The following is a 25,118-nucleotide window of genomic DNA, read 5'->3' as shown; positions in this document are numbered from 1 at the left end:
TGTTCTTCCAGGCATTCACAGTGGAACAAAAAAAATACAATAAAATCAATGAAAAGCTACACATGAACGAAGACTTATAAGCAATCAATGAACAGAAGAAGACAAACTATGCAAATATTAATAAATGAATAGATAGATAAACAGATAATAGATAAATAATAGATAGATAGCACTGAGAATATGAGATGTAGAGTCCTTGAAAGTGAGTCCGTAGGTTGTGGAATCAGTTCATAGTTGAGATGAGTGAAATTATCCTTGCCGGTTCAGGAACCTAACGATTGTAGGGTAGTAACTGTACCTGAACCTGGTGGTGTACGACCTAAGGCTCCTGTACCTCCTTCTCGATGGCAGCTGCGAACATGGCCTGGATTGTGTGATTTGGCAACAAATTTAATTGTTAATTAAAGCTTGTTGTGCACAAATTGCCTGGTGCAATTCTAACATTTCACCACTGTAAAATACTGGAGGAACTCAGCAGGCCACGCAACTTCTATGGAAAAGAGTACAGTTGGCATTTCGGGCCAAGACCCGTCAGCACAATCTCAGCCCAAAACGTCAACTGTACTCTTTTCCGTAGATGCTGCCTGGCCTGCTGAGTTCCTCCAACATTTTGTCTGTGTTGCTTGGATTTCCAGCATCTGCAGATTTTCTTTTGTTTGTGATTTCACCACCATGCTACTTTTTGAGATGTCCTAGAGTAGTGTCAATGCTACACAATTGCAATTACTTTATCTATAATACTATGTGCTGGTTTGTGTAGATTAGTAAAGTTGTGATCAAACAATCCTCGTCTTGTCACTGTTGATAAGTGTGCTCCTAGCAACAGCTTCTTCCTTTACTAATAAATGTAGGTTCCCCGTGGGTACACGGGTCAGGTTTAATGGACTAAATGATCACCCCCAAACTGTTTTTGCTCATATATTTGGTTGATCTGCTGCCCTACATAGGAAAATCTCTGAGTGCCAATAAATTTGCAATATTAGCAGTCTGTGGGGATTGACATCTTTCTCTGCTGCTCTGAAGTCTAGCAATGTATTTCAGTGTTTTGCCTGATATTGCTAGGGTAGCGTGGTAGTATAGTGGTTAGTGCATTTGCTTTACTGTGCTAGTGGTCGCTGATCAGGGTTCAATTCCTGCCACTCTCTGCAAGGAATTAATACATTCTCCTTGTGACCATGCAGGTTTCCTCTGGGTGCTCCAGTTTCCTCCCACATTCCAAATATGTATGGGTTAGGTTATAGGCATGCTATGTTGGCACCAAAAGTATGGTGATGCTTGTGGGCTGTCCGCAGCACAACCCTCAGACTGATGCAAAATGATGCATCTTTCAATTAATATGGGGCAAGTAAAGCTACTCTTTGATCACTATCCATAAAAACAGGTATAGATTATTGCACAAGAGTACCAGGGACCAGAGCTGGAAGTTATATAATCTAAATCCGTCTTGTTAAGTTAACAATATCATTATTATATTTCCATTCTGTTAATATCATTTTTACTAAAACTGATTTGGTGTACTTCAAAAAAAGTTCAAAAGTAAATTTATTATCAAAGTCACCATATACTACCCTGGGGTTCATTTTCTTTCAGGCATTCACAATAAGTACAAAGAAACACAATGCAATCAATGAAAAACTACACACAATAAAGATGAACAAACAACCAATATGCAAAGGATGACAAACTGAAAATACAAAAAAAAATTAATATTCAGAATATGAGATGAAAAATCCTTGAAAGTGAGTCCATAATACTCAGGGCAGTATGGCAGCATAGCGGCTAGTGTACGACTATTATAGGGCCGGCTACAGTCTGTGAGGAATTTGTATGTTCTCCCTGTGACCGCATGGGCTTATTACCATGCTGTTTCTTTAAATTACAAAAAAAATTAGTTATTATTTCAGCTTCTTTTTAATGTAATGATGAAATCATCTCACATTGTTGCAGAAGTATACAAGCTAGACATATTAATGTAAACCCGAGTTGTATCTGTGCTAATTGCTTAGATTTTTATAGCATTTATCAGCTTGAGTATATTCAACACCTTTTACAATCAAATTCAGATACTTCTTTTCTCACCAGAGAAAGGAATCGTTTCATTTGTATCTAATGTCAAAAGCATTTGTTTAGCTATACCAAAGTTGTTGATCACAAACCTTTGTCAGGCATACATTTCTTTTGTTACCAAAACACTACGCTTAAGAAGCCGGACTGGCAAGCATTGGCAAGTGTTGGAAGGTTTTTGTCTGTTATTTTAGTCAATGTTTTCAATCGTTCTCCACCAAGTGAGACATGTCAAAACCCTTGCACGCGGGTTTCTGAGTAACTGTCAGCAAGAAAAGTGATGAATTAAGAAAATTTAAAATATCATGTTGCTTTTGAGAAGCTCACAATTAGAAGGTCGTCACTTCAAGAGACTAGCACACACAAAATGCTGGAGGAACCCAAAACAGGCAGCATCTATGGAGAGGACTAACCCATATTATGAATTTTAGGGTCCTATGTTGACTCTTTATATCTTTCTATTGATTCTGGAATTTAGAAGAATGAAGGAGGATTGCAGTGAGTCGACATTTTATGCTGAGACCCTTCATCAGTTCTCTCTACTCCTCTCCATAGATGCTGCTTGACCTGCTGAAACATCCTCTCCACATCCACCCTATCTAGTCCTTTCAACATTCGGCAGGTTTTTATGAGATCCCCTAGCATTCTTCTAAATTCCAGTGAGTACAGGCCCAAAGCTACCAAATGCCATCATATGTTAACCCCTTCATTCCTGGAATAATCCTTGTGAACCTCCTCTGGACTCTCTCCAGGGGAGATAATATGTCCTTTCTGAGATACTGGCCTCAAAACTGTTGGCAATACTCCAAATGCAGCCCAGCTAGTGTCTTACAAAGTCTTGGTATTATCACCTTGTTTTTATATTCTATTCCCTTTGAAATAAATGCCAACATTGCATTTGCCTCTTTTACCACAGACTCAACTTGTGAATTAACCTTCTGGGAGTTTTGCACGAGGACTCCTAAGTCCCTTTGCCCCTCTGATGTTTCAACCTTCTCCACATTTAGATAATAGTCCTCACTATTGTTCCTTCTACCAAAGTTTATTATCATACACTTCCCAACACTGTATTCCATCTGCCAGCTTTTCCCCATTCTTCCAATTTGCCTAAGTCCTACTGCAATCGCATTGCTTCCTCAGCGCTATCTACCCCTCCACCTATCTTTATATCATCTGCAAGCTTTGCCACAAAGCCACCAATTCCAATATCCAAGTCATTGACAAAGTGAAAAGTAACAGCCCCAGGGAACATCACTCCTGAGGAACGTCACTAGTCATTGGCAACCAACCAGAAAGGCCCCCTTTGATTCCCACTTGTTGCCTCCTGCCTGTCAGCCATTCCTCTATCCATGCCATTATCTTTCCTGTAATGCCATAGGACTTTATCTTGTTAAGCAGTCCCACGTGTGGCACCTTATCAAATGACTTCTGAAAATCGAAGGAAATGACATCTACTGCCTCTCCTTTCTCCATCCTGTTTATTACTTCCTCGAAGAGTTCTAACAGATTTGCCAGGCAGGATTTCCCTGTACAGAAACCATGCTGACTTTGACTTATTTTATCATTAGTCTCCAACTACCCCGAAACCTCATCCTTAATAATGGACTCTAACACTTTCCCAAACACTGAGATTAGGCTAGCTGGACTATAATTCCCTTTCTTTTGCCCTCCTCTCTTCTTAAAGAGTGGAGTGACATTTGCAATCTTCCAGTCCTCAGGGACCATGCCAGATTCAGGTGATCCTTGAAAGATCATGACCAATGCATCTAATATCATTTCAGCAACCTCTCTCAGGAACTTGGGATATAGTCCATCTGATCCAGCTGACTTATCCACCTTAAGGCCTTTGAGTTTGCCTAGCACTTTTTCCTTTGTCATAGCAATGGCACTCAATCCTGCTCCCTGACACTCACAAACTTCTAGCTCACTGCTAGTGTCTTTCACAGTGAAGACTGATGCAAAGTACCCATTAAGTTCACCTGCCATTTCTTCATCCCCCATTACTACCTCACCAGCATCATTTTCCAGTGGTCCAATATTAACTCTCACCTCCCTTTTATTGTTTATATGATTGAAAAAACTTATATTATTGGCTGGTTTCACCTTTTCCCTTCTTATAGCTTTTTAGGTTGCCTTTTGCTGGATTTTGAAAGTTTCCCTATCATTCAACTTCCCACTCACTTTTGCTACCTTATATGCCCTTTCCTTGGCTTTTATGCAGTCCTTAGCTTCCCTTGTCGGCCACCGTTGCCTACCCCTGCCATTTGAGAACTTCTTCTTCTGTGGGACATATCTATCCTGTGCCTTGTGAACTATTTCCAGAAACTTCAGCCATCTCTGCTCTGCCGTCATCCCTGCCAGTATCTTCCCCCAATCCATCTGGGAAAGCTCCTCTCTCATGCCTCTGTAATTCCCTTTATTCCATTGCAATACTGATACATGTGACTTATGCTTCTCCCTTTCAAATTGCAGTTGGAATTCAATCATATTATGATCACTGTTTTCTAAGGGTTACATTACCTTAAGCTCCCTAATAATATTGGGTTATTACACAACACCCAATCTAAGATAACCTTTCCCCTAGTAGGCTCAAGCACAAGCTGCTCTACAAAAGTCACTCAACAAATTCCCTCTCTGTGACCTGACACCAATCTGATTTTCCCAATCTCCTTGCATATTGAAGTCCCCCATTACAATTGTGACATTACCCTTATTACACGCCCTTTCCAGCTCCCTTTACCCTTGCAGTTTCTTAACTCCACCCACAAAGATTCAACATTTTGTGACCCTATGCCACCTCTTTCTGAAGATGTAATTCTATTTCTTACCACTGCCTATGCCTTCCTGCATGTCCTTTCAATACAAAGTATATCATTTGTTGTTAAGTTCCTAACTATGGACTTCTTTCAGCCACGACTCAGTGATGCCCAGAACATCATACAGACCAATCTCTAATTGCGCCTCAAGTTCATCCACTTTATTCTGAATGGTATGCTCATTTAAATACAGCATCTTCAGTCCTGCATTCAGTCCTGCATTCTTCACCCTTTTGAATTTTGCTTCTGTGGTACAATTTAACTCTTTGCTCTGTCTGCATTTGTACCAAGTCATTGGCTTGTCCTTCCTTACATTCATGTTACACCCATCATCCACTTGTAAACCTGCTGGCTCACCCTCAGCTCTATCATACTGGTTCCCGTTCCCCTGCCATATTAGTTTAAACCACTCCCAACAGCTCTAGTAAATCTGCCCGCAAGAATATTGGTCTCCTTCAGATTCAAGTACAACCCATCCTTTTTGTACAGGTCACACCTGCCCCAGAAGAGGTCCCAATGATCCAGGAATCTGAATCCTGACCCAGCTGCTCCAATTCTTCAGCCACTCCTTTATCTGCCACCTCATTCCATTCCTATCCTCACTGTTGTGTGGCACATGGAGTAATCCCAGGATGACTACCTTTGAGGTCCTGCTTCTCAGCTTCCTTCCTAACTCCCTGTATTCTGTTTTCAGGACCTCCTCCCTTTTTCTACCTATGTCATTGGTACCAATATGTACCACGACTTCTGGCTGTTCATCCTCCCTTTTCAGGATATTGTGGACACATTCAGAAATATTGTGGACCCTGGCACCTGGGAGGCAGCTACCATCCATGTTTCTTTTTTGCATCCACAGAATCGCCAATCTGTCCCCCTAACTATAGTGTCCCCTATTACTGCTGCTATCCTCTTCATTTCCCTACACTTCTGAGCCACGGGGTCAGACTCCATGCCAGAGGCATGGCCGCTGTTGCTTCCCCCAGGTTCTCTCCCCCCCCCCACCCCCCAACTCAACAGTATTCAGAATGGAGTACTTATTGTTGAGGGGGACAGCCACAGGGATGCTCTCCACTACCTGATGTTCTCCCTTCCCTCTCCTGACAGTCTCCCATTTATCTGTCACCTGTAGCCTTGGGGTGACTACCTCCCTTGTAGCTCCTGTCAATCACCTCTTCACTTTCCCTAACAAGCTGAAGGTCATCGAGCTGCAGCTCCAGTTCCTTACCACAGTCTCTAAGGAGCTGTATCTTGATACACCCAGTGCAGATGTGGCCTTTGGGGAGGCTGGTAGTCTCCCAGTAATCTCATATCTGACACCCAGAACAGAACACTGGCCCTGTAGACATACCCCCTATTCTCTCAAGAGTTAAACAAGAAGGAAGAAATAAGAAATATGGAATGAACTTACCTACTTACCTTGCCTCTGCCTGTTCTCTCTGAGCCAAAGCCTTACCATTCTGCCTCAGACCACCCCGAAGAAGACCGTTCCAATGATAACTGCTCTACTAGACAGTACCTCTTTTATGGAGACTGGGTTTTAAAGCTCTTTGCCAGACGTACACGGGAATGCTTCAACTACGTCTATGCAGCTCTCCAATCAATGACTCCCGCTGAAAATACAAGGGAAAGCAACTTCACAAAGAAAATTGACATGTCCCTTTTATCCCTTACCAACTTTTATTGATGTGCCTTAGAAAGCATCCTGTCTGGATGCATCACCACTCGATAAGGCAACTACCCTACTTAAGGACACAGCTCAGCACATCATAGAAACCAGCTTTCCCTCCATGGACTCCGTCAACACTCCCCACTGCCTCAGTAAAGCAGCCAGCATAATCAAAGACCCTTCCCATCTCAGACATTCTCTCTTTGGGAAGAAGTTTCAAAACCCTGAAAACGTATACCACCAAGCTCAAGGACAGTTTCTATCTGCTGTTGTAAGACTATTGACCAGTCTCCTAGTCTCCTAGCATGATAAGATGGACTCTTGAACTCACCGTCTGCTTTGTCATGACTTTGCACCTTATTGTCTGCCTGCATTGCACTTTTTCTGTAATGGTAACACTCTATTCTGCACTCTTCTATTGTTTTTCCTTGAAGTGGTGCGATGATCTGAATGGATGGTGCACGAATCAGTGTTTTTTAGCTGTATCCTGCTATATGTGACAATAATGAACCCATTTACTAATGTACAACGCTAAATCTAGTAGTGATTTTCTATGGGAGGCACCATCCAGAGCAACACACCACAATCCTGGAAGAACTCAGCAGGATAGGCAGCATCTACAGAGTGGAATAAGCCGTTGGCGATTTAGACTGAGATCCTTTCTTATTGCTATCTTTACACATCCTCATCAAATGCGGCCCAACTTGGATGAGAAGTTCGGGTTGAAAAACTTCTCGTGAGAATTTTTTTTGGACCATATATATTTACAGTTACCCTCAACTAAAACATAAAACCAGCACTGCCTTAATTATAAACAGGAGAAAGTCTGCAGCTGTTAGAAATCCAAAGTAACACACACAAAACGCAGTTTTCTTTTATCAGATAATAAGCTGGTGAGGTGCTAAATGCACCTCAGTGCGTGAGGTAATGTATGCAAAGGTACTCAATAATGCTTAAACTTGAGTGGCTTCCAGTAATATATCTACTGTATATAACATGATAAACATAGGAACATTCGGCCCATCGAGTCTATGCTGCCATTCCATTATGGCTGATTTATTATCCCTCTCAACCCCATTCTCCTGCCTTCTCCCCATAACTTTTGACACCCTTACTAAACAAGAACTTATGAACCTCCAATCACAGCCATCCATGGCAATAAATTCAACAGATTCACCACCGTCTGGCTAAAGAAATTCCTCCTAATCTCCTGTTATAAAGGGATGTCCATTTACTTTGAGGCTATGCCCTCTGGTCTTAGACTACTCTACTATAGGAAGCATCCTCTCCAAGTCCACTCTATCTAGGCCTTTTGATATTTGATAGCTTTTTTTGAGATTTCCGTCATTCATCTGAACTCCAGTAAGTACAGGCCCAAAGCCATTAAATGCTTCTCTTACATTAACCCTTTCATTCCTGGAATCATTCTCACGAACCTCCTCTTGACCATCTGCAATGCCAGCATACCTTTTCTTAATTAAGGAGCCAAAACCTGCTTGCAGTACGCTAAGTGCAGTCTGTCCAATGCCTTATAAAATCTCAGCATTACATCCTTGCTTTTAGTAGTCTCAGAATGTGGGAGCACCCATTTAAGTCAAAGATAACAAAGAATTTCTATTCTCAGAGGTTCATGTGTCTTTGGAATTCCCTACTCCAGAGATCTGTGGAGGCAATAAAATCAAACATATCTGACATTCCCAGATTAATTTTGTTTGCAGAGAAGTCAGAGTTTCTGGAGAACAGGCAGGAGGGTACAGACAGATCAATCGTCATTTTACTGCATGGGTACAGGTGGAGAACAGGCAGGAGGGTACCGTCAGATCAGTCGTCACCTTACTGAATGGGTACAGGTGGAGAACAGGCAGGAGGGTACAGTCAGATCAGTCGTCATTTTACTGCATGGGTACAGGTGCCATGCGGCCTGACATCGCTGCCATTCATTTCTATTGTCCTGAGACACTGGAGAGGGAAAGCCCAATCTGTTCTCACTGGATTATGTTGGAGCTCCAGTGATGTCATCCCAGGCAGAGGAACATTGGAATCAGGTTTCATTCCTACAAAATAAGTTCTTAGCATGGAATTCCTACCCTGCTTAAGAAATCACTTTTGCTTTCTAGATATGGGTGTTTCATTTCTACTATTCAGTGACATTGAGTTTAAAAGATCCATGCCAGAGTCATAGCTGTGGTATTTTTCAATTTGTTTCACTTTATTGTCCATGCGGTAGAGTTAATCTACACAGTAATGCGAAGCAAACTGAGATCATTCTGGGAAATGCAGATAAGATTGCATAAATGCATTTTGTTGCTACTGAATTGGTTATAGCTGAACAGTAGGGTTTGGAGTCAGCAAACGTGATTCTAAGAATGTAAGAATTTGTAGTAGGAGAAGGCCATTAGGCCCCTCAGACTATTCTGTCCTCGGCTGATCCATTATCTCAGCATTCCCCTGCATGTTCTAACCCTTAATGTTCAAAAAGAAAAATTAGTGTAGATGTAAAAAAGTTATAGTCTGTATTCCCTAGAGCTACCAAAACTCAAATCTCAAAGTAAATTTATTATCAAAGTATGTACATGCTTGTTTACTACCTTGAGATTCACTTTCTTACAGGCATTTACAGGAAAAATAAAGAAATACATTAGAATCTATGAAAACCATACATAAAGACTGACTGACAAACAACTAATGTGCAAATGAAGGTAAGCTGCAAATTAAAAAAAATGCAATACTGAAAACGAGCTGTAAAGAGTCCGTGAAAGTGAGTTTGTAAATTCAGAGTTGTGGTGAGTGAAGTTTTCCACGTTGGTTTAGAGGTTTGATGGCTGTAGAGTAACAACTGTTCTTGAACCTGGTATGAGGGGTCTTAGACTCCTATACCACCCACCTGATCGTAGTAGAAAAGAGAGCGTGACCTGGATGGTAAGGGACTTTGAAGCTGCATGCTGCTTTCTTGTGGTAGCACTCCATGTAAATATACAGAGTATTAACATCAGAACTGTGTATGCAGAGGCTGGGTGAGGACCTTGTCAATGCCAGGCAGGCAATAGGTACACATTTAAGAATTTCTGATTTTTAACATTCTGGTAAACTGTGCAGATAGAATTGGCAGGCAGACTAAATATAGCACAGACAGAAAATACATTGCACTTACAGAGCTCATTGTAGGCTGTTTTGGAATGGGCCAGTGTTTCAGAGCGAATGAAACAAATGCAAATGTCTCTTAAACATTACGATTGTATCTGACTCCACCAACTCTTGTAGCAGTGTGTTCTACTTAGCAATAACATCTTGTGTAAAAATCGTTTTGCTATTAAATCTCCTTTCAACGTTCAAAGTAGATTTATTATCCAAGTACACATATGGCACCATATGAAACCTTGAAATTCATTTTCTTGCGGGCATATTCAATCAATCCATAATGGAATAATAATCATAACAGAACAAAAGAAAGCCCACAGCAACCTGGGCATTCAACCAATGTGCAAAAGACAGCAAACTGTGCAAATACAAAAATAAAGACAAAATAATAATAATAATAATAAATAAGCAATACATTTTGAGAACATGAGATGAAGAGTCCTTAGAAATGAGTCCATAGGTTGTGGGAACAGTTCAGTGATGGTCTGAGTGAAGTTATCCCCTTTGGTTCACGAGCCTGATGGTTGAGAGGTAATAACTGTTACTGAACTTGATAGTGTGAGTCTCGAGGCTCCTGTACTTTCTTCCTGATGGCAGCAGTGAGAAGAAAGCATGTTCTGCATGGCGGGGGTCCCTGATGCTGGACGTGGCTTTCCTGTGACAGTGTTTCATGTAGATGTGTTCATCGGTGGGGAGACCTTATCTGTGATGGGCAATATACTGTATACTACCCCGAGATTAATTTTCTTGCAGGCATTCACAGCGGAGCAAAGATAGAATCAATGAAATATTACACACAGATGAATACTGATAAACAACCAATGTGCAAAAGAAGAAACGTGCAAATATAAAAAAGTGAAAACAAACAATAGAAATAAATCTTTAGAACTTCTTCCTCACTCTGTGACTCTTTGACTTACATTATGTCCTTGTCATTGGAAACTGATTTTGATCATTTACCTGGAGAGTGAAGACTTTCTAGGCGCAGATCCATGGTCTCACAAGACTAACGGATGCCTTTATTATTATTATTATTCTCCTGTGTGCCCAAAATCTCTGGAGGAGAAGGCCCCGAGTCCTCGGCTTTGCTTGTTGCTTGGCGGCCGGGGTGGTGTCGAAGCACTTGGCAGAAGATAGTGCTTGGAGATGCTGTGTTGGAGGGGTTGGTCAGAGGCTTGAAGTTTTCAGATGGACTCAGAGTCCGCTGCAGTCGGGTGCTTCCAATGGTGCTGAATCGGCAAGTTGGCGGCGCTTGGAGGTTCATGGCAGGGAGAGTTCCTCCCTTCTGCCACCTGCATGAGACGATGAGACTTTTTTTCACCGTGCCCGTGGTCTGCTCTTTATCAAGTTATGGTATTGCTTTGCACTGTTGTAACTATATGTTATAATTATATGGTTTTGTCAGTTTTAGTCTTGACTTGTCCTATGTTTTCTTGTGGTATCATTCTGGAGGAACATTGTATCATTTTTTAATGCATGCATTTCTAAATGACAATAAAAGAGGACTGAGTATCCTCATAATTTAATCTAATCCATCCTATCTATCTGTGTTGCTAATTTAAAGATTCAAGATGGTTTATTGTTATTCTTCAGTGTAAAGGATCATAAAAACGCAATAAATATAAATACAATAAGGCTGCTTATATATATAAACTGATTGCATGTACAGTGCATTAAGTGATACTAGGTGCATGGGTATCCGTACATAAGGTGATTGGAAATGTTAAGGGTGTTGATCAGCCTGACAGTTTGGGGAAGTAATTGTTCTTGAGTCTGGTGGTCCTCGCATGGATGTTGATCAGCTTCTTCTCTGATGAGAACTATGGATTTTAACCTTAAAGTCCTTGTGTTCATCAGCATTTCTTAGTGTCTTACCATTTGTGGATACACTCAGCGGCCACTTTATTTGGTACAGGAGTGGAACCCGGTGTGGTCTTCTGCTTAACATAGCCCATCCTCCTCAAGGTTTGTTGTGTTGTGCATTCAGAGATGCTCTTCAGCACGCCACTGTTGTAACATGTGGTTATTTGAGTTACAGTTGCCTTACTGTAAGCTTGACCTAATCTGGCCATTCTCCTCTGATGTCTTTCATTAACAGGGTGTTAAGGTGCTTTTGCCCCTGGAGCTGCCGTTCACTGGATGTCTTGTTTTGTTTTTGCACCATTCATTGTAAACTCTAGAGATGGTTGTGCATAAAAACCCAGCAGATCAGCAATTTTTGAGATACACAAACCATCCCATCTGACACCAGCAATCATTCCACAGTCAGTATCACTTACATCACATTTCTTTTCCATTCTGATGTTCGGTCTGAACAACAGCTGAACCTCTTGACCAGGTCTGCATGCTTTTATGCCTTGAGTTGCTGCCACATGATTGGCTGATTCGATATTTGTATTAGCCTGCCTGTGTTCGGGTTACCTAATATCGTGGCTACCGAGTGTAGATCATTAACACCGTCATGGTACCAATCTATACAACATGCCACTGGCCACATACTGTACCTCTAACCAGTAAAGCATACTTTCTCCACCACCTCCTGCAACCCATCACCTAGCCGATTTTGGATTTCATTAGATCCAATGATCCTATGTGCCTTAACCTTCTAGATCAGCCTACCACGGCTGTCAATCATCCACTTCCAAGATGTTTATCACCCAACCATTCTGGAAGTGGGCGGGGCGCCACGCCGCAGAGCAACCAATCAGAGAAAGGCAACTCCATCTGTCAATACAGGATGTAAATAAAGTGGGGGAAAGTGATCCCTGGGTGCACGAGTGAAGTTTTCGTGGATTTCTCTGGTTTTTCGCTCGTCTTTCCCTCAGATCGAATGCCTGAAGCTAATTCAGGAGCAGCGGGTCGTCTCAGGCACTCGACAAGGAGGGGAAACGGCGGATGCGCCGAGATTTGCTTCTATCCATGTGGAAGAGGGAAGCAGCCAACTAGGGATTGGCAACACACTCCGATTGGGAGCAGAGCGAAACCGTCTGCTCTTTTAGATACTCGTAAATAAATTACTAGAAGATGGCTGTGCAAGGAGGGTCTTTGACGCCGTTCACCATCCAGGATATTCTTACCCGGGGCAACGACACGAGGCTGGGTCGGAACCAGCACCAGGAGCGGGTGAAAGTCGAGCCGCGCAGCCTGAATTCACATCGCGAGCAGGACCGGGAGAAACGGACGCCTCTGATTGTTATCCGGGTCGATCAGAAACAGGGCGACGCGGTAACGGGTGGCCCGGGAGAAAGCGAGAACCAGCAGCCGCGGGCCGATGCGCTGAATGGCGAGGAACAACCCAGGGAGAAGGGAAGCGGGCGGCTGTTCGTGGAGACTTTCAACGAGGAATCCAACGAAGGAAATAACTGGGAAAATAACTCCGAAAAGTGTGATAAAGGTAGGCAGACAAAGAGTGAATGCCGTTAAATATTAAAAGCAATCATTTTCGTGTAGAGCTAAACATATTGTTCGCTAAATCATTATGTGCTGGCTGTATGAGGAATCCGGTTATCAAATTACAATAACCCAGGGGCCAAACTTTTATCAGTAAAACTTCGATAATTTTGGGCATAACTTTACATCTGTCCTGGCGAATTTTCTCCCTTAAAACTATCTGGTGGTTATTCAGGAAGCAGACCTGAAATTGACAACAGGGAGTGTCGAGATCTCCGCTTCATAAAATAGCTAATCGTATTTATTTTTTTCTCTGCTTGGAATTTGATTTTTCTTAAACTATCTGTAGTATTTATCCAGCATTCTTATAATCTACAAACGTGTAGGATGTAAGAGACTTAAATGAAATTAACATGGTTACTTTATAAATGGCAACGAATACCTACACCGTGATATTGACCACATAGACAACATATGAAACCAATAATCAGTTCTTTCGGTAGTTCCTAATTTATGGCCTCGGAACTTTGCAAATGGAATATTCTCCCTAATTAACACAAATATCAGACAATTAAAATTATTCATTCGTTTTATTATTATTTAAGGACAAGAGACGAGAGCCAGCTTTTAGTACATTTGCCCGCCTTTATGATTATTTGGTTAACATTTTAAAAGTTGAAATGTAAAGTTGCCGAGCAGAAACAATTGAATACACACACACACACACACACACACACACACACACACACACACACACACACACACACACACACACGTACACACACACAGACACACACAGAAACACACACACACACACACACACACACACACACACACACACACACAGACACACACACACACACACACACACAGTTTTTGTAGAGCAGAGGCAGCTCTGGGTTTCTGTCTCTGAAAGTAGGCCGCAAAATGTGAAGCAATTCCCAGATGCGGGAGAGATCGGAAACGACGTGAAGAACATAAACGCTGAAAGTCTCTTTAAGACCAGGGAGGGGGAAATTGGCCGGGGACACGTCCCAGTACTGTTTTAAAGTGAACGTTAGGCTGTAATACAGAAACTTACATCTGATTGAACAAAGATACCAAAAGTCTTTTATCACAAGTGTCTTTTTTCAGCATGTATCTTTTTCTGAATTATATTTATAAAAGATAATCTTATCTAAGTAGTACTTAGGATAAGCACTGAAGCTCTACTTTCTTGCTTTCTGAGTTATAACATTGATTCTCGAGTGTGGACAAAATCCTTCGATCTTAATTCAAGACCCAAATTCCACACACTTTCCCTGATTACCGAAGATGTAGTGAAGATGAAAATGTTTGTACAGTATTCTCGGAAATGCTCGCGAAAACGGACTGCTAGGGGATGAATAGGTGAGTTTTCATCTCGAAGCTTGTACCACATTATCACCGGCTCTGTGTGATTGTTTCAGATCCGGATCGCCAGACAGCGACAGATGAAGACGAAAAGTCGGAGAGACTTCTACCGTCCGACCAGCCCGGTAAATCCGGTAAGAAACGCTCCCGGGCCGCATTCTCTCACGCTCAAGTCTTCGAGCTGGAGAGGAGATTCAATCACCAGAGATATCTGTCGGGCCCTGAGAGGGCGGATTTGGCAGCCGCCCTCAAACTCACAGAGACGCAGGTTAAAATCTGGTTCCAGAATAGAAGATACAAAACGAAGAAGAGGCAAATGGCCGCGGAGCTGGTGGTTAATTCGGTGCCCGCCGCGGCCAAGAAAGTAGCCGTCAGGGTGCTGGTCCGAGACGATCAAAGACAATACAGCCCCGACGAATTAGGAAATCCGCACTTACTCTCGCTGTATCAGGCCTATCAATACTATCCCTACATGTACTGTCTCCCCGCTTGGCCTCCGTCCATTATCCCCCTCTGCGGAGGAACTCATTGAAAGGACAAAGGGCGTGGGTGAGGGATGGAGGAGAAAGGGTGAAAAAAAACAGGGAACTTAAAAATATTTTTAAACTATAAAATGGACCGTACGCAATTCCTCCGGCAAAATGTTTTGCAATCGCCTGCAGATGCCAATGAGTCGTCGGATCGGCCTCGCGTTTAACACGCAGGAAGCTTGTTCTTTTAATAAACTCATTGAGACAAAGAAGCGAGGTCAGACTGAATGAATAATTGGTCTTGTTTTGGAGAGGAGACATCGGTGAGAATAGGGGATGGGTTGGTGGGAGGAATAGACAACACGGCGACCTTTAAAAAAAATATTAACAATATATCTCTTCCCTGTCAGTTGTTCGGTGGTTTGCCTTTCTCGTGTTAAGCGTTTGGTGCTGACCGACGTGGCCCTTCGATACACCGACGAATGGCCGAGTAGGTCACGAAGTCATTTTTCCAAAGCCAAATATTAAAGATAGAGAGAATCCAAATATTTCCGGCGAGACCCAAAGAGCATTTTCTGATGAATACTTGACTATGGTTTTTCTACATTAGAAAATAAATGGAAGGAATGAGACTTTACAGGAATGGTTTCGTTTTCAAAACCAGCCGTCCAGAAGGTCTTTTTTTTTGCACTGCTTTCTGCACGTAGCTAACAAATACAAGCAGAATGTTATAAATATATATTTAAACTTAGCATTTAAACTTTGATTGCTGATGTAACTGAAAACCTTGAAACGAATTTGGTCTGTTCATTTCTCTTATCTTGTTTGCTGGCATCACTAATTTCTCAAAACTTGCTCATTCGATTTATAATTTTTTTGAAAAGAACAGTTCTTAATTTTCATAATGTAGTTTTTAATGTTTGCACAATTAAATATATATTACTGGCCTTTTCTCGGCAAAAAATTGATGCAGTTGATTTTTTTACTGTATTTTTATGATAAATAATAAATGGATTTTAAACCAACCCAATACAGCCCTTGCGGTAAAAGACAGCTTGCTAACTATCTCCACCATTCTGGTTACTATTTCTAAATTAGAAAGTTTCTGACCATTATGTGGCCGTCCTTCCGAAAATGCACCACTTACATTCAACAAAGTGGAAAATGGTTATTTTAGTGAGATAACCCTTCAACTCCGCTCTGGGGAGTTGTGGGTCAAAACGAAAAAGCGGTCTCTTTGGACTTCTGGTTGCGGGGGCTCCGGTAGTCCCCGCATTAATCTGCCGTAATCGTTAGCCAATTTATTATGACTAGCAATAAACTTTACGCGTAGTTTGACTGCTGCTTATATGGAGCCGGCGGGAGATAGACCACTGAGAATGCTTTATAGGTATAACCGATTGTTTGGCGTTGAAATGCAAACGGCGCTGTTGTACGGCGTTAATCGATTAATCTTTTAAAAAAAATCAATGGCATTTATTCGTCCTGGGTCAATTTTATAAAATATCGGCAATATAACAGATTCGATATCTATTTACGTTTTTTTCAGCAATAGGTTCACCTCATGCGTACCCAGTGTGCACCCGATTATCGAATAACTTCGATTAATTGATAGTTGGTTTTGATTCCTGCTGCAGCAGCATGTTGTCTGGCCGACTCTACACTGATACCTTTGTTCTCTCCACCTCTGTGAGTAGTGGTACTCTCTAAGCCCCAATATCCCACACGCCACAATTATACTTCCATGGCCTTTTAAAGTGAACTTTAAAAAATTAGTATCTGATTGAAAATCAGGTAAGGCAGCAAAGAATATTCGCCTCTTTGTTAGTCTCTTCCTTTCTCTGAGGGAAGTTAGAGGTTGTCACCTAGACTCGGCGGCAACAATGCGCATTGCCGCAGAAGGGTCTCCTATCCATGGCTAACAAGAGTAAGCATATTTGCAACGAATTCATTACACCTGATCACGTTACAACAAAAATACCTGTTAAATCATCCTGCCACATTGCACCATTTTAAATACATGCTGGGACTGATGTATTTATGCAAATTTTATTCCATGTACGAACTTTAACTTTATTTTTATATAATGCTTTGCTGTTTATGATTGTTGCATGTCGCGCCCTGACCAGCACACCACAGCAAGTTCTTGATACCTGTAAATGTATCTGGCGAATAAAGTTGATCCTTGAACCCTCGTTCAAAATAAGTCGCTCGATTATGTGTAAGCAATTACCTGTATTTAAATATGAAGACACAAAATAGGAGCGGGAAAGGTCCACTCGGCCCTTCTTTATTCTTTATGCAAAAAGATAATGGCAGATCTGACCATGAACTCAACAACGGCATCGCCGAATTAACAACAGTAATACTGTAACCATCCAATCATCTAATCATCGCTGCCTTTAATTCTGTCACGAACCATTGGATGTTACCTCATTATTTGTTTACTTGCACTATTTATTTATTTTGTCATTTGTAGTAATTTTAACTCTCTGCACTGTACTACTGCTAAAACAACCATTTTCACGTCAGGTAAGAAATTGATAATAAACCTGATTCTGACCATTGCCTTTTGAGAGATAGAACCCTGGAAGATCTACGATCTTCGGGGAGAAATCACTATTGCCTCGTCTTTGTCAGATGGACGAACCTTTGCTTTTTTAACGCGAACTTCTAGATCTATTTTCTCCCACAAGAGGAAACACCTTCGCCACAACCACCCTGTGACGACTCCTCAGAATCTAGCTAGCCTTATGTCGAATAAATGGCCACAAATCATTCCACGGGAGATATACGCAGAATAAAATGATTACTGCCCAAATGCAGAAAACCTAAATTAATACACAAATATTTTAGTCCTTCTATGCGCCCTATTTGAAAACAAAATAATGTTAGCATTTGTTTTTAAATCTCTACTCACTATGGTTACACTCGCAGCGGTGACCTCACCACCTATTACCAACTACGTAATGACATGTGTAACTACCATTTATAGTAGCGTCTCAAGTGAGGGCATCTCTACTTCACATGAACCTTAAGACAGAAGTGCGTTCAATCTCTTTCTGCTTGGCATAAAGAGTGAAATTAATTTATATTAATCTCAAGGCACCTGCAAAGCTTCCCGTTCGCCTTTTACTTTTAAATGAGCCATTTTAAAGGCAATGGAAACGTCCTGTTCCAAAAACTGCATGGGACAGAATTAAATGAAAACACGGCAATTTTATATGTACACATGTTTGTGTAAGGAAGGATTATTCACTCGGTGGCTAATTTATTAGGTACAGGAGTGGCACCGAGTGTGGTTTTCTGCTTCTGTTACCCATCCACTTCAGGGTTGGACATGTGCGTTCAGAGAGGCTCTTCTGCACAGCACTGCTGTAACGCGTGGCCGGTTGAGTTACTGTCACCTTTCTGTCAGCTTGAACTAGACTGACCATTCTCCTCTGACCTCTCGCACTAACAAGTCGAGTTCGCCCACGGAACTGCCGCTCAATGGATGTTCCTTTTGTTTTTCACACCATTCTCTTTACACTCTAGAGGGTTGAACATGGCAATCCCAGGAGATCGGCAGTTTCTGAGATACTCAAATCACCCCGTCTGGCACCAATAATCATCCAACGGTCAAAGTCCTTTAGATCAAATTTCCTCCCCATTCCGATGTTTGGTCTGAACAACAGCTGAATCTTTTGCCATATCTGCATGTTTTCATGCATTGAGCCGCTGCTACATGATTCGCTGATTTTCTATTTGCAGGTGCACCTGATAAGGTGGCTACTGAGTGTAAAATTCTGATAAAATGAAGCGTATCGTTGGCCCATAGACGTTGTGTAATCAGGTTGCTCCCATTCTCTCGTTCCGTACTCGCCCCTTGCCTTTAAAAAAATCGAAGCATTTATCCTTTGTCAAGATATTCAGAGGGGCGAATAAACTATTGCTGTTGGTTGTGGAGTCCAGAACTAGCGAGGAGAGACAGAACCAGGCCTTTCAGGGGTGAACTTGGAGTCGGTTAAGGGGTCGGCGCAGCACGGCAAACCGAAAGTACATAGAACTCTACTGCTGTATGTTCTGTCTACACGGAAAAGGAGAGATTGTGTGTCGCATCCCAACTCTGCAATCGATTTCGTACTAACTGTTAATTCATCTCCGAGATCGATAGATTTATAATAATTGATGATGTGAAAGGCATAGCTAAATGCGGACAAATGAGATTGGGTTACTAATCAGGAAGGTACCTCATGGCTTAAGCTACCACCTCCTGAAGAAATAAAACCAGAAAATGCTAGAAGGACATGGCAGGTCAGACAACGCCTGTGGGGACCAAAACAACGTTGACCTTTCAGGCAGAAAGTTCTTCACCAGCATTTCCAATTCATGATTTTATTTCAGATTTACAGCATCTGCAGGTCTCGATTTTCATTTCCACTTGTACCCGCATTGCTTATTCTATTTTGAAGGTTGATACTTAATTAGCTCCCCGCAGTCTCCTAGTGTTTTCAAAACGGTAACCACTCCTTGATGTGTTTACGTGATAGTTAATAATCCGTCTGTTTACTAAATGCTAGATTGTTGCCGACAGCCAAGCAGAAATAGCAAAGAGGATATTATAAATATGGAATAAAAATGATACCGATACACTGGCAAAAGTTGGTTGAAAGATTGGTCAGAGCTTAGTTCTGGGTTGGTTGTCAAACTTAATTCTTTCTGACATTTGTTAGGATTGGAGCTTAAGTCTTAAATATTAGCTAGTTCTATCTCAGTGGAATATGGAGAGTCCTACAAGGACCAAATGCCTGGATGTTGCTAAGCCAGGGAGAGTGGGGCATATGCTGAGAAGTTGTCTGGTATTCAGATTCCGTGCAGTACTGAACAACCCGGAATCTAATCATTGACCTAGATACTTAGGTACTCCTTAACGTGTTTACATAGATCTAATAGTCGTCAAGAGAGAGAGATAGAATATAAGTAAATATTATTTCTGTGCTGCTCATGAAATATCAAGCAAGCACTTGGTCCTCAGATGATTGGATCAGAACCAAATCCAAATGATCATCCTCATATATTCCGTGAAACTCTTGTCTTGCGACAGCAGTACAGTACAAAACAAAAAATACTATAAGTAACAATCAGAAATAATAAATAAATACAGAATTTGATGTAGATAGACAGACAGATAGATAGATAGACAGACAGAACGAGCAATTCTAATTTCTGCCCCCCTCTTTTAGTCCTGATGAAGGGTCTCGAAACGTCGACTGCTTATTCCCTCCACAGGTGCAGCCTGACCTGCTGAGTTCCTACAGCGTTTTGTAGGTGTTTATCTCTCTCTCGCTCTCCCTCTCTCTCTCTTTCTCTCTCCCTCAGTCTTTTACTCCTCATGGTCTCGCTTCATCATTCTTTCCCCAACTCTTCTCTCTTTTCCTGCCTCGTGCATTTCGCCCTAACTCTCATGAGTACACCTTTCTGTTTTGGTGTGTGGGGCTATGTCACGAATTAGCCAAGAGTTCACAGTGAAGGAGCAGAATCGAGAGTCTGAATGTTATGTTCCTGCCTCCTAATTCAACACGGATTCATTGGAAAGTATGATACCATCGTGGGTGGAAAATGTATGACCAAACGGCATTTCGCCGTGAACACTCCAAGTTAGTCGAGCATATACAGAGAAACTTATTGGGTGTTGAACAACAGGAGAAGAAATTAGTTTGGTTGAATTTTTGAAAAATAATAGGCAGCATCCACTAATTGAATGGGTTTTGTTGGCCAGCTGTGTCGAGATCATTATTTTATAAGTAATCCAGGAAGTTAAAAAAAAGTCGCCAACATGATACCGGGGCGTAAGACAGCGGAGATATTAGTGTACGCTCTCATCAAGTGTACATAAAGAGCGCTAACTCACTCAAAAGATTTTTTTTCGCATTTCTATTTTATATTCCCACAGCGGTTCTTGCGTGCTTCAGGCACGTCTTATCGATTTCTCTATGCTATTCTGCATGCTCGATGCCTTTGGCCGGTGGAAATGCTGCCCAGTTTTTTTTATTCTTAATTTCGCTCTGTTTAGATGAATTGGCGATTAACCAAGTTAGCCTGAATGTGTCTCCGGCCGCGGACATCATCAGTTGAACAGTACTGTCACTTTCCGGACAGTGTAGTAGAGGAAGATAGCACGGGAAAGGCCTTTCGGTCCAACTAGTCACTGTCGGCCATCAAAGAACGTATCTGTACTACTCCAATTTTATTCCACACACTTACCGACAACCGCGCCCATGTTCAGCCAGTCACCTACACACCAGGCGCAATACAGAACGAACAATCAACGCAGTGATCAATGAATCTACAAGCACGGTTAGGACGGCTGAAGATAAGAATCAAGGATCAACTTTATTCGCCATATACTGTACGTTTACATGTATTAGGAAATTGCTGCGGTGTGTGCGTATGTGTGACGGGAAATGTAACAAAGCATTCAAGAATTATAAAGAATGAAAAATTATTTAAAACAATGTTAGAAAGGTAATGAGAAATATGTGTACGAGGAATCGAAATGTGCGTGTTTTGAACTGGTAGCATAGTCTACTGACGAGAATCAGAATTTATGTCGATTTAGTTCGAACGTTGTGGGGCTACGGTAATGACGTAGGTTGATCACAAAATATTGAAGGTTCTTTTTTGCCTTTATTATGTACAGGTACCAGCGTATTAAATACATTGAGTGTCGTTTCATGTAGATACAGAGGCCCTTTGATCTGTCCGGAACCTATTGATGTGCCAGCTCATCTAATGTCCGAAAGGGAATGCTGCCGACTGGGACATTCTAGGCTGCAGGAAGGAGTACGTGCTGAAGGACGCATTGAAGCTCGGTGCGGCCACAGCATGAGTTAGTGGGGAAGGGCCACAGTTGCTGCTACTGGAGAGGGAGGGGTCGGCTGGGTGAGGAGGCCCCTTAATTATTGTAGCATTGTACCATCGCAAGGGGCACACGAGTGGCAACGGTGAGATTGGTTTTAAGGAATGTAATAGCCTTAATGCGACAATAGACTTCTACTTAAAGGCGAGGATCGTCACCTTGTCGTGGTGGAGAGGCTTGTAAGTTCCTGGCAACCCGCGAACGATGCCATCTGGAGTTTAGCTCCTGGTAGGGTTTCTCATGGCGTTAAAGTTAAGGGGGAGGTACCAGTCAAAGCGTGATCCAGCCAAGACCAACTGATGGAGCTGGAAGAAGATGATGCCACATCACAACGGCAGTGAAGGCGGAGAAAAGCTGCAGCAATAAATGGTCCCCAATTGTCTTGTATTCTCCGGCACTGGACCCTGATCCCAACCCGTGCATCAGTCTCCCCACATTAAATAAAGTTACGCACAGGTGTTCTCCACTGAGGGATTAACCCCTTGGAAGAACATCATACTCGACTCGAGGTATCGCGCTACCACTACTTAAAGCATTGACAATGAATGTAAGAATGAAAAGGCATTGCGCGGTTTATTCCTGTAAACGATCATTTTATTATCAATAAAATTTATTTTGTTAAAATATAGATGCGGAGAGGACACTGCCACTTCTTGAAACCCTACAGTTACAGTCATTGATCTGTATTTAAAGCAGTTCAGTCTCATCCGATTCGTTTTAATGATGGATGTACCTGGAATAAATACAAAATTTATGAATATAGAGGGAAGTCGAGCACAGTGTTTGCTATCGGCGATGTGATGCATTTTAAGGTACAGGTTCTCCTCTCTCCGTAGACTGCACTATCCCGAGCAGTAGGTAGGTAGAAGGGCTTCCGTCTTCCTAGCCCTGGAACGAGCAAACACTTTTAAGTTACTTCGTATTTATTGACAACACCGTCGGCTAGTGAGATGGCTATAGTTGGAAACTTTTTTTTATTCGAACAGTTTGAGTTCTTTTGGGCATTAGCTGTCTGTCAGTCTTTGTGTGTAGGTTTCCCATTGGTTCTATTGTATTTCTCTGTGCGAGAAAATTAATCTTAAGGTATTATATGGTGACAAATGATACATTCGCTGGGAACTTTGAGATACCCAGCAAACAGTGCAGCCAAGAGCAATTTACCCAGAGTCCGTTTAAAGGGAGGAAGATTCAAAAGCGACAGCAGCACCTCCTAATAAGAGCAGGGCAAGTGCTCCAGGAAACGCGGAGAGAAGAGGGTAATAACATACTAATTACCTGTATAAATCACCCCAGTCACTTACAGCCCTAAACTCCCCAGGCTTGATTGACAAAGAATTAGTCATTCACCTTCGACTTGCAGGGCTCCAAGATACAGCCCTGCTCCTGCATGGAAGCGTGGGGGGTGGGTAGGAATTACATAAATCAGTGGGTTTGCAAGATGCCGATGCGAAACCGTCTCTGGTACCCCGACCATGCGTAAGGGCCAACTAAACTAAACATAAATCTGCTTGCAAACTGTTGGTTATGGCCCAGATTACCTCAGATACGCTCAGAAAGACAAAAGACAGCGACTGCTTCAAAAAGACAGGACATCTAACGAATGGTTATGTACAGGGCATATCAGCTGCAGAAAAATAGATTTGAACATTATTCCACAAGCAGTGTATGCTAGGATGTAGGAAGGAGTTGAACTAAACTGACAATTTTAAACTGACAAATATGAATATTGGGTTTCTTAGCTTTGCAATGCAATTTAATCAGGTCAGATCTCGCGTTCTCAAATTCAGCATTCAAGACCGCTTCTTATCATTCGCCAGTACACCCGGCTAAAGGAGAACGAAATGATTGTTACTGCGGATCCGATGCAGCATGAAAATACACAATAAGCATACAGAATACAATAAAAACACAATAAATATAAATAGATATAACGAGCTTAAACACTGTATGGACTGTATGTACAGTACATAAAGCGACTCTGTTGAAGTATCGGTACATAAGATGACTGACAGGAAATGATAAAGTAGTGTTGGTGGGGTGGATTGATGTATGGAGATGTTGATTAACCTGACGGTGATAATTAACCGACCTTTGATTGCAATTATCCTCCATAAGTAATAATCATCGTGACATTTTAATACCTAGGAGCAGAATAGGCCATTCCGACCATCAAGTCCTCTCCGCCATTCGATATTGGCTGACTTACTAACCCTTTCATCTCCATACTCTTTCCTTCTCTCCGTAACTTTTGACGCCCTTTTATTAATCAAGATCCCGTCCCCTGTAAGCATACCCGATGACTTGGCCTCCACAGCCGTCTGTGACAATGAATTCCACGCAATCATTGCCCTCTGTTTAAATACATTTTTCCTCAGCTCTGTTCGAATGGAAAGGTAAATTGCAGAGCATTTATAGACGGGGAATACTGCAACCACGTGCGAGTGCCGGAGGAAATTAGTGCTTATGGTGATGGATGAGTTCCCAATCCAGATTTGCAGCATATGCAGTTATCCGCATTTAGTGTTCCTTGCAGCCTGCACATGCAGGCAATTTCCAGACTCCAGCCTGCTGATAATCTTCACCTGCCGCTCGTTCTAGATGCATAACCTGCAGTCTATTTAACCCCCAGTGCTCGTCCACAGTCCTTTTTCACCCGTGGAACTAGCTGGCCTCCACCAGTTGCTACTAGTTTTCACTCTCGCTGTTTACCTCGTTGCCTGTGGTGTCTTGTTTCTGTTCTTTCCTGTTTTGTGCGGGCACATGGCCTGTTATTTTACAGTCCATTATTAAAGTTATGGCTCACTGCTGAATTATCCCCAAGGATCTTGCGTTTTCATTGCCCTGTGACATCCAGCCTTTTGACAGACATTACCCTGCAATTATCAGGCCCCGGAACCAGCATGGATAGCTTCACTCACCTCAACACTGAACCGACTCCACAACCCATTGCCTCATTTTCAAGAACACTACAATTCAGTGATATTTATTTACATTTTTGATTATTTGCATGATTCGCCTCTTTTGCACATTTGCTGTTTTGTGAATGTTGTTATTTGTTTGTAAATTCTATTGTATTTCTACATTTTTCTGTAAATGCCTGCAAGAAAACGAATATCAAGATAATATATGGTGACATGTAGGTACTTTGATCATAAATATACTTTGAACGTTGATCTTTGCTCTTGTATTTATGTGTCTGGCCAGCTGAGTTTTATGGAACACTGCACAGCTGATAATAGTACCAAAGAATTTGGATTGCAAGAAATGAGCTCACCCAGGCA

The 25,118-nt window shown here is 41.9% G+C and overlaps 1 protein-coding gene across 5 annotated transcripts in view; it reads left to right on the top strand.

The window, feature by feature from the left end:
• LOC140185581 (homeobox protein Nkx-3.2-like) overlaps positions 1–25,118 on the top strand; it is a 90,855-nt gene that overhangs the window by 39,452 nt on the left and 26,285 nt on the right. For 2 of the 5 annotated variants that reach the window (XR_011882663.1, XR_011882660.1), the window contains 2 exons: positions 9,157–9,245; positions 10,438–11,004. Coding sequence is in view for 1 of the 5 variants with exons in the window: in XM_072238939.1 (XP_072095040.1) it covers positions 12,709–13,078; positions 14,523–14,998 (846 nt within the window). In the remaining 4 variants the exon portion in view is untranslated. Of the gene's footprint in view, positions 1–9,156; positions 9,246–10,437; positions 11,005–12,446; positions 13,079–14,522; positions 15,714–25,118 lie in introns of those variants that run through there. The other 3 variants (XR_011882662.1, XM_072238939.1, XR_011882661.1) reach the window with 3 other exon arrangements.

Source organism: Mobula birostris, chromosome 21, assembly GCF_030028105.1.
Source record: "Mobula birostris isolate sMobBir1 chromosome 21, sMobBir1.hap1, whole genome shotgun sequence".
Lineage (NCBI taxonomy): Eukaryota > Metazoa > Chordata > Chondrichthyes > Myliobatiformes > Myliobatidae > Mobula > Mobula birostris.
The sequence above is the reverse complement of the archived record's forward strand: the minus strand, read 5'-3'. Positions and strand labels throughout refer to the sequence as shown.